Source organism: Sphaeroforma arctica (genome assembly GCF_001186125.1).
Source record: "Sphaeroforma arctica JP610 unplaced genomic scaffold supercont1.541, whole genome shotgun sequence".
Taxonomy (NCBI): Eukaryota; class Ichthyosporea; order Ichthyophonida; genus Sphaeroforma; species Sphaeroforma arctica.
Window position 1 is genome coordinate 38,365 of NW_014040017.1, and position 12,305 is coordinate 50,669.

The following is a 12,305-nucleotide window of genomic DNA, read 5'->3' on the forward strand; positions in this document are numbered from 1 at the left end:
TTTATATATGTATCGCTCCAGGCCGCAGCACTGATATGCCATCGCAACTCGATGTAAGTGGATTCATTAGACCATTTTATAATCTGCAGACGATTGCTTTACCGATTTTCCTCTACACTCAACTATGACAAAATGACATATTCAGCTCACAACTGACTACGGTTTGTATGCACGGAAGCAGATCAAACCTGAAGAAATATTCTCAACAAGCGGACGGACATGGGACAGCCCCCTCACGGCGAACAGCCCCTCAGAGGTGTGATAGGAAAGCATATCTGCATTGCCAGAAAATGATAAGTCGATGAACCTGAAACAGCTGCATTCCTTCTTTTCACATATATAAGTGGCCTGTGAGCGTATAATGGAGACTGAATTACACTTATATATACACAGAATGCGCGCTCCGCTGAGAAAGGGGAAGAAGTGCGTACAATCACAGCCACAGCACGTCCGAATACTGAGGTAATGGTATGTGGTATATCGCAGGCTGCTGTATGTGATATATTATTGGTTTGGTCATATGTGGCGTTGTGATATCTATAGCGTAGTCGAACAAGCGTGTATGTGTGATCAAACGTACTTGTACAATATATGGGGCTACCAGTGCATAAGACAAAACTCTAACATGACGTTCGGGTGCATGTTACGTACGAGCTCTTTACAATTTTCAATACTAATGACTTGCTGATATCTACACTCCAGCGGTAAGAAACATTTTGGGTGAAATGAGTTGTAGAACAGAGCTATGTTTCATATTGGGACGATATCTTTTTGTACGCGCAGGAAAAAGATGTGTCTGCCGATGAACGGGATAAAACAGGCTATGAAGATGGACGCAGCAAACCACCGAATACGCAACATCCTCGTGCACACCTAGCAACAATAGTAGAATGGCCTGCGTTGGAAGTGGATGCACCTGCTGCATCAATCAGAGGTGAGCTCCACACACCCGGCAACAGAAAACCGTGCGTACAGACGGTACTACAGGTACATACACACAAAGGCAAGCAAATACAATCACTTACAAAGACACTGACACGGACACATGACATTATACGAACGGACGAGGAAAAATCAACGCTCAATAAACAATCAGCAGTCTCGAGCATGGTTGTGGTTGAGACCACGGCGGCTAAGACAACCTATGACAAACCACAGTCCACGGAAGAGGAGAGAATAGATGATGCCAATTGGCTACTGAAGAGTGACCCAGCCATACTGCAGAAGCAAAATATTGCTGCGTTAAAAACAATTAAGGAGGAATTAGCAACAGCTGTGACACGTCCCAGCGTACAAGAACACCGACAAGTGACTGGGCAAACCTCACTCGGGGGTATGCAATCAAGTGCGACGTCGTCAACCGTGTCGCATGACAGAAACAGGGACGAGAAAGGTGCAGAGAAGGCAGCACAGAAGTGCTGTGGGGAGTTGATGGACGATCGGGGTGATGAAGTTAAAGAGGAGCCTACGGGCAATGAATGTCAGGACCTCGATGACCGACCATTCCCCACGTATGCTGTAACCAGTGTAGATAGTATGACACTTGAGAATGCCACAGATGCCGCTTCACCTCACATGGATTGGGATGGTCTTGTAATTCCCGCGGGTGGCACACAAGCACACCTGAATGATACACGGTCTACATGTGGCACATCCCACACGAGCAGCCGTGTCGGAGAGAATCCGGGTCAAAGCAGTATATCGGGGTGGAGAAAGTCCGGGCTACAGAAGAATGATGTGTGGCTGCCCACAACCCCGGTCAAACGTCCAGTGGGAACCCCGGAAGAGTCTAAGAGCTCACATGCGGGTGAGACCGCAGGATCGAATACCACCACAGATGTGCACGATGAGGTTATACGAATAGTACGTCTGACTCCGGATTGGGAGCTAGATGAGTTTGTATCCTCACGTCCGCAAGATCTAAGTACACCAATGCGTACGAACATCCTCTCCGCAATGGCAAGAGATATTATGGTAGACCTGGATAGCACCCGCACAGGTACAGAGATCGACGAAGACGCGACACGCTGCGTGGTTAGCAGAGGTGACAAGGGCGATGTTGCAAACTACACACAACTACAGGGGCAGCTAAATTTCGAGAAAGATCGCACAACGCCACGGAAGACTACTACTGGCGATACAGGGGATGATGCGGAGATGGGTTTCGTTAATACAACTCCAGATATAGCTAGGCTGTCACCAGACATAGCTTCAGACTCGGATGAAGGGCCACCTGATACATCCCACGGCCAGGGGGTATACCGTAAGAGCCCTTATGACACACCGGACAGTTTTCAAGACCAGGTCACAGCATCCCCATACGCAGCCCAGGCTGTGAACGCTCCTCAACAGTACTATGATACACCTGGCAGCACCCACGATGGGTTCGGGGTGATAGAAGACGGAGTGGCTACTGAAATCTCCAGTGATGAGAAAGTCTCACCTCTTCCCTCAGAGCGCATTACACCTGACACACATACAGAACTTACCGGAGAATCCGCAGAGACGCGTCAAGTGCCTGCTATACGGTCAGCTGATTTACCTCTGCACCAGGTATCCCCAAGTAATCAGTCAAAGGTTAATGACACATCTGCCAACCCTCGACAAGTGGTTGATGTGTCAGCGGACACATTATTTTGGGCTGTAGAGAAAGTGCCAGGAACTGTAGCCCATGACCACGGCATTATACACAAGAACCCTCAGCCTAGACAGGTAGGATTGTTATCAAAGACAACCACCACCCAACAACCCATCTCACTCGATACTCTTATGGAATGCATCAATACCCCACTCACCTTCCCGGGAACTACCGAAGTGTCCCTCCATACATCTCAGGACGCGAGTGGGGGATCATTGGTCACACCCCATACACCTTATGTGTCAGTCAGGGTCCCTCGGCAACCCATTATCTCACCAGATACGCGTCAGAACGTGAGCACAGGGCTACAGAACGTGCCTGAGTACGTGGGAGAAGTGCCGTCCAGCACATTCAAAGGAAACACAGTATCGTCTGATACCCTTCAGCAGCTCGACATGTCACTGGACAGCTCTCAGCAAGTGGTCGGAAGTTCATCGGGAGCACTTGGAGCGGTAGAGATACTGTCATTGGACACGAACAGTATGGCAGACGAGTTTACTGATGATACTCAGCGGCAGTTCAAACACCCACCTGACAACTCTCAGATAGAGGCCAGAAAGCCAAGACACAAGCCAGAAGAGCGCGAGGGAGAGTCTATCAAAACATCGAACACACAAGGAGGGATGTGTGATACCCTTCAACAAGGCATCACATCTGGTACCTGCCAGACAACTCTAGAAATGTCTCGGAACGTAACAGAGGGCGTAGATGGGGTATTATCCCCTTCACAGCTGAACTATAGACAACTGCCACTCGAGACACCGCACAAAATAGATGCAGACTCACGTGACCCCAAACGTTCGCCCATCATCCCGACCGAGACCTGTCAGGAAATGGCCCAACCTAAGAAGGCCGGGTTCAGTTCAATGGAGATGCCACAGAGATCAGACGGACAGTTACTAGATACGCTTCCGGAAGTGTCGCCAGTACCCAGGGACAAGTGCCAATCTACCGAGAGTGTCACTTACGATAGTGCACAAAGTATGAAAGAGTTGACAGCGGACTTGTCAGCTGCAAATAATGAGGCCGAAGATGGGTCAGTAGAGTCATCTCACAATTCAAACGCACCAACAACACAGTCGTCGTGGCAAGTACTAGCTGCATTCCCCACTACGTCGCCGACAATAGAAAGTGTCTCGTGCGATATACCGCAGACAATGGAGGGAGTACTGTCACACGCACTTACAGTTTCTCAAACAGTCACTCATACAGTCATGAGAAAGGTGGAGGACACAACTCTGCAGGTGGATGAAGTGCTCTCTACTACCACTCCTCATATCATTGACGGAGAGTCCCAGGCAACGGCCCAGAGGATAAGGCTATCAACATACACACCACCAGAACTGATAGAAGCATCACCAGATACGTATCAAGTTGAGGAAGAAGAAGCTAGTGCTCTACGATTGCAACAGGTAGCGAAGAGGTTGTCATCAGACACGTCACAACGAGACGACACATGCCATGACACTCCACCGATTGTGGCCGGTGGTGGACTGGAATTGTCCGTCGAGGGGGTGGCCTTAAATCGCGTCTCATCTAAGACGGTGAGCGATGCACTGCCAAATATACCCCGAATAGTAGACAAACTGGCAGACACGCCCCATAGGTCACCGAGCACACCACCTGACAACTCTCAGGGTACACACAAAGGGTTGCAAACGGTATGCATGGAAAATGAAAGACGGCCCACGCGTACAACTCAGGAAGTGTGCGTGCTACATGAGACCCCTCAGATAGTGGCTGATATTTCAGCAGACACTCCCATGGACTTGGATTATGTTTCAGCAGACACACATAGAGATACGATGACACCATCGCCACACACCCCGAAGGACGTAGCAGAAGCGTCGCCTGAGAAGTCGCAAGACGCGGACAGAGTGTTGCACAAACCACCTCAGAGAGATAAGGAAGTGACACCCGACGCACCTCACAGAGAAGACGTTTCATCAGCTACCCCCCACGCAGCGATTGGGGAACCATTACCCCAAAGTAAAAAGGCGGATGGAGCGTTGCCCGTCACACCTCAGGAATTTAACAGCCAATCACCAGACAACCAACGGGAACCGTCCAGGGCGTCACTCGACATAACTCAGGATGGGGATGGATCAGCTCATTCGACAACCCGAGGGGTGGGCAGAGTGACACCAGACATACCTACTACACACATGGAGACACTAACCTCTCAGGGCACAGACAACCTCTCGCAGTTGAGCCCACGGGGAATAGACCGACCGCCCAATGCCACATCCATGAGATCTGAGCACGTGGTATCGAATACCGCTCACACTTTGGACGGAGTACCACTCAGCACAGCTAGGCAGACCGTTGATGTCGCAGTCAAACGAGCTCAGACAAATAGCTCTTGCACTCCGGAAGCGCCTCCGATGGTCGATGTTCCGGTACAAGAACATTTCGAGTGGGCAGACAGAGTCTCATTCGAATCAACTGAGGGTCAAGCGGAAGTATCACAGGAGGTGCCGCGGGTATTAGACGGAAGTTCACCAGATAGCACTCAGGGGATCGTGTCAGTAGTAATACGTAAGGAAACCGGAGATGCACCAACAAGTGGGCACGACGACTGCAGAACGGCAACGCCAGACAGGTCTCGGGAGTTGCAGGGCGTTTCAGTAGCTAGCCCAACGAGTGCAAAGGAGTCACGTGATGCAGCACAGAATGGGGAGGGAGTTTTAACAGATGGCAGTCAACGAGTTGACGGTGTAACACCAAGCACAGCCCAGGAAGTCGATGGAGGATCACACCTCCACAACGATATAGACACTGGCCGTGTATCCGATAGCGCTGGTGCTTCGCCTGAGGATTTGCCTGTGGTGGCACATGTGCTCTCAGCATTTGCCACTGCCCCCACACCAAAGTACACGCTGGCAGCAAGTCCACTTGCGCGTTTACATTTACAGCAGAGTTTGATGCTCTATCACACCTTTCGAGACGCTCCCATACACACTCCTGCGGACAATTCTGCGGACACTCCTGCGGAAGATTGCGGGGATGATGTTTGTGATAAATCAACTGAGGAACTACGAGCCGATAACAAGCCACACGACAGCGACCTGATGGACTGTCAAGGCGCAGAGGACGGGAATGGGTCTTCACTGACAGATGAGCCAAGGGGCAAAGATCAGACGGACACAGGTGGGGCTGTAGTTAGTCCTGCACGAGTTACAAGCGCTGTCAGTGGCGGTGTTGATGTTGATGTTCAGAGAGCTGTTCCATCAATACAAACGACAAACGAAACAGCGATACACGCTAACCACACAACAGCCCAGACTCGCGAGCAATCTGGTGGCGATGTTATGGGAAGTGAAGGAACGGAAGGAAGGACAGCTGGGAATATGCTCGCGGATGGCTCAGCAGAAGATGCTACACAGCCCACGAGTACCGGTGGTAACGGAACTGAAACCATGGAAAGAGCTTTTAGTGTGCAAGTAGCTGATACTATAGACACGGCAGCAGACGCCAGAGAGTGTGTGCATGATGACAAGGCTGAGGGCGAGCAAGGGAAGGACAGTATAACTGGCGAGAGCACTACAGATGACACAGAAGAGAGTGATATACGAGCAGCAAGCATCAGTTGCGAAGGCATCGACACCAAGCATGGGGTGTGCACTGTGCAAGCATTTGAAGACAGACACTCAAAGGTACATAGCAGCGAGAGGCCGAAGGATGCTCAGAGCGGTGATTGCGAGTCCTCGGTGTTGGCAACTGCCTGTAATGAGAAACCAGAAGGTGAACGGTCCACAGAGAAGGAGAGGGACAGCAATCATTCCACAGGCGTAGCTGAGACGTGTGCAAAGATTGAGAGAAGCACACTCGAGAACATGGATGAGGCCCAACACAGAACGCTGGATGTGGAGAATGGTGATAGCGTCGCCAGCCGAATGAGTGTCGAAAGTACCAACGACGATAGAGGCGAACATACATCGGGGCTTATAAACACTAATCAGTCGAGTGTAAATATTGTGGACAGTAGAACGCATACACCGAAGGAGAACGCGGAATCCCGGGAAAGGGCCAATGATCAACGTTTGCTGGAATCACAGCACGAGACAATGCACAGAGGTGAGAGGCGTGGTACGCATGCGATCGATGCGACGAGTGGGACTTCTACAGATCAACTAGATCCGCACAACAATCCAAGCAAGAGCACGAGAAGCATGCAGGAGTGCACGGCCCACGTTCATACCGCTGACGCAACGGAGGGCACTGTGGATACTTTGGGGACGCAGCGGGGGATCAGTCCTGTGCTCACAACGAACACAAGCGTGAGTGATAGCTCTGATAACAGCAGAATGGAGGAGAGCGAGTCTTGCACGGATCAAGGGAAGGTGAGAGGTGGTGTGTTGGCAGAGACTGAGAGACTGGCCTCCGCCTGTACGAGCAGCACGCCTTGCATCGACGGCTCATGTGGCGATACACAACCCAAGCCACCGGAAGGCGATACGAGAACACCAGCGCTGAATGTTGGAGCGAGAGTTGCAGAGTTGTTGCAGGGACATAAGGTAACGTTACCTGATGAACTGCTTATGGCTCATGATATGGTGATCAGTGACGAACTGCTAGACCCGTTGGCGGTTGTTGGTGTATATAAGGGACTAAGTGCCGGTGCGGATACAGGTGGTAGTTTGACAACACCCACGATCACACCTACAAAGACATCCAGCACCCTAGATACGCGAAAGGCTCGCAACCGCACTACTCTAGGCACAAATCCTTGTCTTGATACACCTCGAATAGATATATTGACAGATGCACACACTACAGCTACCGCGCGAGATGTATCGGGCATACCTACTTCTGCTAAGATAGTCAGCACGGACACATCAACTGGGGCGCTCGGCATACCCTCCATCACGACAGCAAACAAAAGCGAACCCCTCACGCTAACACACAGAACACATCAATACACCAAAGACGGTGGCACGGATACCACATGTGCTTCAGGCAAGACCAGTAGCTCAACTATATCACCTGATGCCACCAACACAGAGGGCCCGAACACGGCCTTAGGCTCACATGTGTTGACTATAGCAATGATTGTGCGGGATACGACTATATTGTCCACCCCAGACGAAACTACTTGCATATCAAGCATGCCCGCTACCACGAAGGCACACAGCAAACAGTATACGTCGCAAAGAGCTGACAAACAAACATCAGGCGGCACACTCGACCTATCAGCTGAGGTTGATACCTCATGTACCACCACGTCGTCGAAACTATCAAGGATAGACACATTGGCCGGCGAACGTGCCACTGATTTGCTGATAGACGGTCCGTGCTCTACGACTGCAGGCGAGCTACTCATGCTACCCATCACCACCAATCAAAAGAACACATCTGATAAATCGCAGCCATCCGGCACACCTATCACAGCGAGAATACTCCGACCAGTCAGGGATAATCTGATCAGGGTCCCCCCTGACCCCGGTTCGCCCTTGGCAAGAGGCCAAGTCCTTCCAATGGAGAACAAGTTACAAGCGGATCCGTCAGTATGTATACATATCTCGCCGAATGGAGTGACACTGCCGTGCGGAGAAGGGCATACACACACACAGAGAGCTCCGGACACACGCAGCGATACCACAAACAGCCCCGCAGGTATAACCAACACACACACAGAACGAGACAGCACACCTTCACGTACCACCGAGACACGCGGGAACAGAAGCGAGAGAGAACGTCGAGTTCACCTCAAACGGGCCGCGAGATGGGAGGCGCTAACCAATCCGCCGCTGAAGAGAATGATTACATCTGCAGATAGGAGAGGCGGTGTTTATTACCAGACGAACACTGATCTAAAAGGACAGATAGGGGAAGATACACAGACCCATATTGCGCGTCCGAGTGAAAGTGAAGAAAATTTTGGGGCGCCGCGAGGCGGTGCACGGGTGACAAAAGTAGAGGCAGAAGAAGCAAACACGAAACAGCCCTCAACTGAGTCTGAACGAGGCCAAGGCAGACCCGATGCCCAGGCACAAACAGAGGTCATGAAAAACATTCAACAGCCAATCACGATTGCGGAAAAGGATTTCAGGAGCCCAAGACTGCGCTCGGCAAATGAAGACCAGGGCTACTCGTCGGACAGCGATGTGCCCTGTTCCGCAGATGAATCGATCGGCGGAGAATCCGACACGGATGTACAGGTACAACGATGTAGCACAACAACCAGGAGGCCTTCCAGAGAGATGCCATTGCGTGCACAAGATGTCAAGGACGTTGGCCCAGAACAACCAAAGAATTGTACTGTGTCGTCGGAAGATGAAAGCCAGGACCACGGATCGGAAGGTGAAGAAAGCGCTGCCAGGGATTCAGATAGAGGAGGGCTTGGCATGTGTGCACACTCGCGTGCTGCCGAAGCTGATGGTTTTATTGCACCGGCGCCCGAGCCAATTCCACTTCAACGAATCAAGATACATAGAACCGATCCTGAGGTCCGTGTGAGCAGAAAGAAAGTTATAAACCATGCCGCAACAGCCAAAACACAGCGACATGTGTTGGGTAGTCAGTATTACGCGAAGGCGTTCCGTAAGAGAAAGCGAACTGACGAGCCCAAGGCACGCACAGAACGGTTGTCGCGGGGGAGTGATGAGGAGATAACAAACGCGCACAGTCTCCGGAAGAGACACAGAGACCGCGCGTGCGTCCAGTTTGTGTGCCAGTGGAAGGACTGTGACAAGTCATTCGTGGATGAGAATGCATACCGCCAGCATGTGATGAGGCATGCAAATGCACAGAAACAGGCACAGTGTCCGTGTCTTTCTTGTGGGGAGCTATTCGACAGCCGGGAGTGTCGTGCCATGCACGAACGAGCCCATAGAGCGGATGGAAGTGCTCGAACAACCGCTCGACTAGGCGTGAAAAAGAGCCGTGGCAGACGCCGCTAACTGTGGAGGCAGTTATCTATTATGCTAATTTTGTTGATGATACGATAGGGTTACTTCGTGAACTTCGTGAACATGCATGGAGACACCAGTGAATGCTGAGAGAAGCGTAAGTAAGCCTAAGAGCAGCTATATATAAATAGGCACCGATATACGTACATGATAGAGATGTTGTGTGTTTGACAGGGTTCGTTCAAGTCTATGGTTGAACTATTGAAGGGCACGTACTATAAGGATCCAATACAAAAACCTTCTCGACAACTCAACGACCGTGCATCGGTAGTAAACCATACATTACGCGGGTCGTTGTGTTGCTGTAGTAGTGTGATTTGCATTGTAGTGGTGCGAGCAAAGCAAGCCGTGCCATATTCCAAGTCTGACTGGGCAGACTATATTTAATTAGTACGAAGCAGTAGTGACGCATGTCACATATGCTACACATCGCTACCATCAATATATCCCATATAGCCGGGAATCAATTGGAGTTTGAGAGCACCCGCTGCACACAACGGGTTGCATGTATTACTTTTGCACAATAGGCACTGAATTTCTCAAAAGATCTTTCTCGGAAAAAGGGTTCTTCTCCTATGTACATTCGTGTGAGTTTCGTTGCCTAGCTACCTGGTGTCCATTCAATTCTAGCAGTGTCACGTGATTCATCTGTTGCTGCGTGTGTGATCAAAGCTATTCTGACAGACAGAAACGAATACAAAATGTAGAGCGCCACTCTATATTGGAGAAAGCCATTGATATTGTCGATCACTGGAGCGAGAGGTGTGCTGCCCTGTCCCCCATCAGTAATTGTAAACGAAAAATAAACGCTTCCAAGAACAACTTAATCAGTAATTGTAAACGAAAATTAGAAACTTTCAAGAACAAAAGAGCACCACATCACTTCCACGCATCTAAATCGCACACCATACAACTGCAATTCCTTGCTGCGAAGATGCCACTCCCCTATGTGCATTCATGCATGTCTTTACTCGAGAGAGATAAACCACAGGTAATTCGTAAGCAATCCCTTGCTTTTGGGGTCAGACCATCACTCGTCATACCGAGCTATATTGTGGGTACATTCAGAACTCCAAGTCAATTCCCACAACTAATTGTACACACGATGGCTCTCGGTCTCTACAATTAATCTGTTGTCATTCTGGGCTGCACCTCAGATATATCCAGCAAGGATATAGACCTCAGCTGTCCGCCACCAATAACTTACATATATACACTACAACACCTAACTACGCCACTAGCGAATGCGCTAACAGATTAATCTCAGCTACTAAATGCAGCTTTGCCCAAAGACCTTCCGCCCTACTATGCCGTTCTCGGTGAATAACGGTGGATAAGATTTCCCAAACTGTGGGCTTCAATTGAGTACGATGCAGCCTGCGAGCACACAACCTCACTAAGCCTCCACTACTTCGTCCGCTGCACCAACGTCTCAATTTTACCAACAAAGCACATAGCTGAGTATCAAATGTCCACAAATCACTGAGACCATGCAAATCCAAATTGGCAAATACGGGTTATGTCTAGGCATCGGTACCATACTGGGGTGTGATTGTGCTGAAAAGTGCAAACAAGTTGTTAGCAGCGCCTGACAATCAACCCAACGTCGTGTAGTACGCGCCCACAGCCTCCAGCCATTTCTCCGGGCTTCCCAATTGGCAGAAGTGGCCTACGCCGTTCATGATGGTGACCGTCGCCTCCTTGCACACCTTCTGCTTGAGATGGTGTACCATTTCCACCCGTGCCACGCTATCGCTATCTCCCCAACACAGATGCACGGGTAGCTTGGTCTGCGCCAGAGCGGGCAACCAGCGCGTGGTTTCGAACTGCTTGCGATCGTTGATGTATTTGATCGTCAGGTAGGTCTTCATGTTCCCCTCTTGCAGCAAATTGGCCTCCCACATCACATCGATCTCCTCCTGACTTAGAGTCGCGTTGCCATGTGCAGAGCGTATCTGGTGTGCCATCACACTCCTTACCGTTAGATACTGCAGATAGTAACCATACCCACTCAGCAGCAGGTGCTGCACAGTCCTCAGCGCACACAGCTCCATCACCATGCTCCCATTCGTAAAGGTTAGGGACTGTAGACCGTCACTGAACCAACCCGGCATAGTCTCATTCTGATGCCTGGCAACGAGCTCGGTTGCCACACTATCGCCCATGTCGTGGCTTAGTAGGTGTCCACCGGTCACGCCAAAGTGCTTCCACACACACAGCGCCGTGTCTGCCTGTTCAAGCAACGAGTATGAGTATGCGTCGGGCTTGTCACTGAGGCCATACCCGAGCATGTCAAACAAGACGATGCGATTGAAGCGCCTCTCGCCATCCACTTGGTCACTGTCGCGGTGTTTGTCGGACGTTGACGTTGTCTTCCGGAGATTGATGAGCCCATCCAGCACAGCATGGTACGAGTGCGATGACTAGAAGATATACGTGGTACGGGGATTCATTGTGTAAGCAGTGGGTGTGTATTTGTGAATGGGTCGGCCAACACTGAGGTGTAGACGTTTAGGCTACGTTTATTCAGATCAGAGGATGAAGGCGTTATAAATCGAATATAACTTGACAGGACAGTGCGTGAGCCGGAAACTGTTGTTCATCACGTAAGTAATAACACTGATGAGCATCAAGCTATCGTTTAACCATGGCATTGTATATAACACTAGAAAAATCGGAACTTTAGATGCAAAGCTATTGCAAAAGCGAGCGCAACCCTAAGTTAGTTGACGACCATCAGATCAGAAGATATATAA

General features: G+C 50.3%; 2 protein-coding genes across 2 annotated transcripts in view; one reads left to right on the forward strand and one right to left on the reverse strand.

The window, feature by feature from the left end:
* Positions 1-35: 35 nt before the first annotated feature.
* Positions 36-9,540, forward strand: SARC_07094 (hypothetical protein; the record flags this gene model as incomplete). Its single annotated transcript, XM_014298974.1, has 4 exons — positions 36-53; positions 146-256; positions 394-468; positions 784-9,540. 4 exons carry the CDS (start codon positions 36-38, stop codon positions 9,538-9,540), a joined length of 8,961 nt encoding a protein of 2,986 aa, XP_014154449.1.
* A 966-nt stretch (positions 9,541-10,506) lies between these two features.
* Positions 10,507-12,305, reverse strand: part of SARC_07095 (hypothetical protein) — a 2,469-nt gene continuing 670 nt past the window's right edge. The window contains exon 2 of the mRNA XM_014298975.1: positions 10,507-11,972. Within this exon, the coding sequence (XP_014154450.1) occupies positions 11,145-11,840 (696 nt within the window). The 5' untranslated portion in view covers positions 11,841-11,972 and the 3' untranslated portion in view covers positions 10,507-11,144. The remainder of the gene's footprint in view (positions 11,973-12,305) is intronic.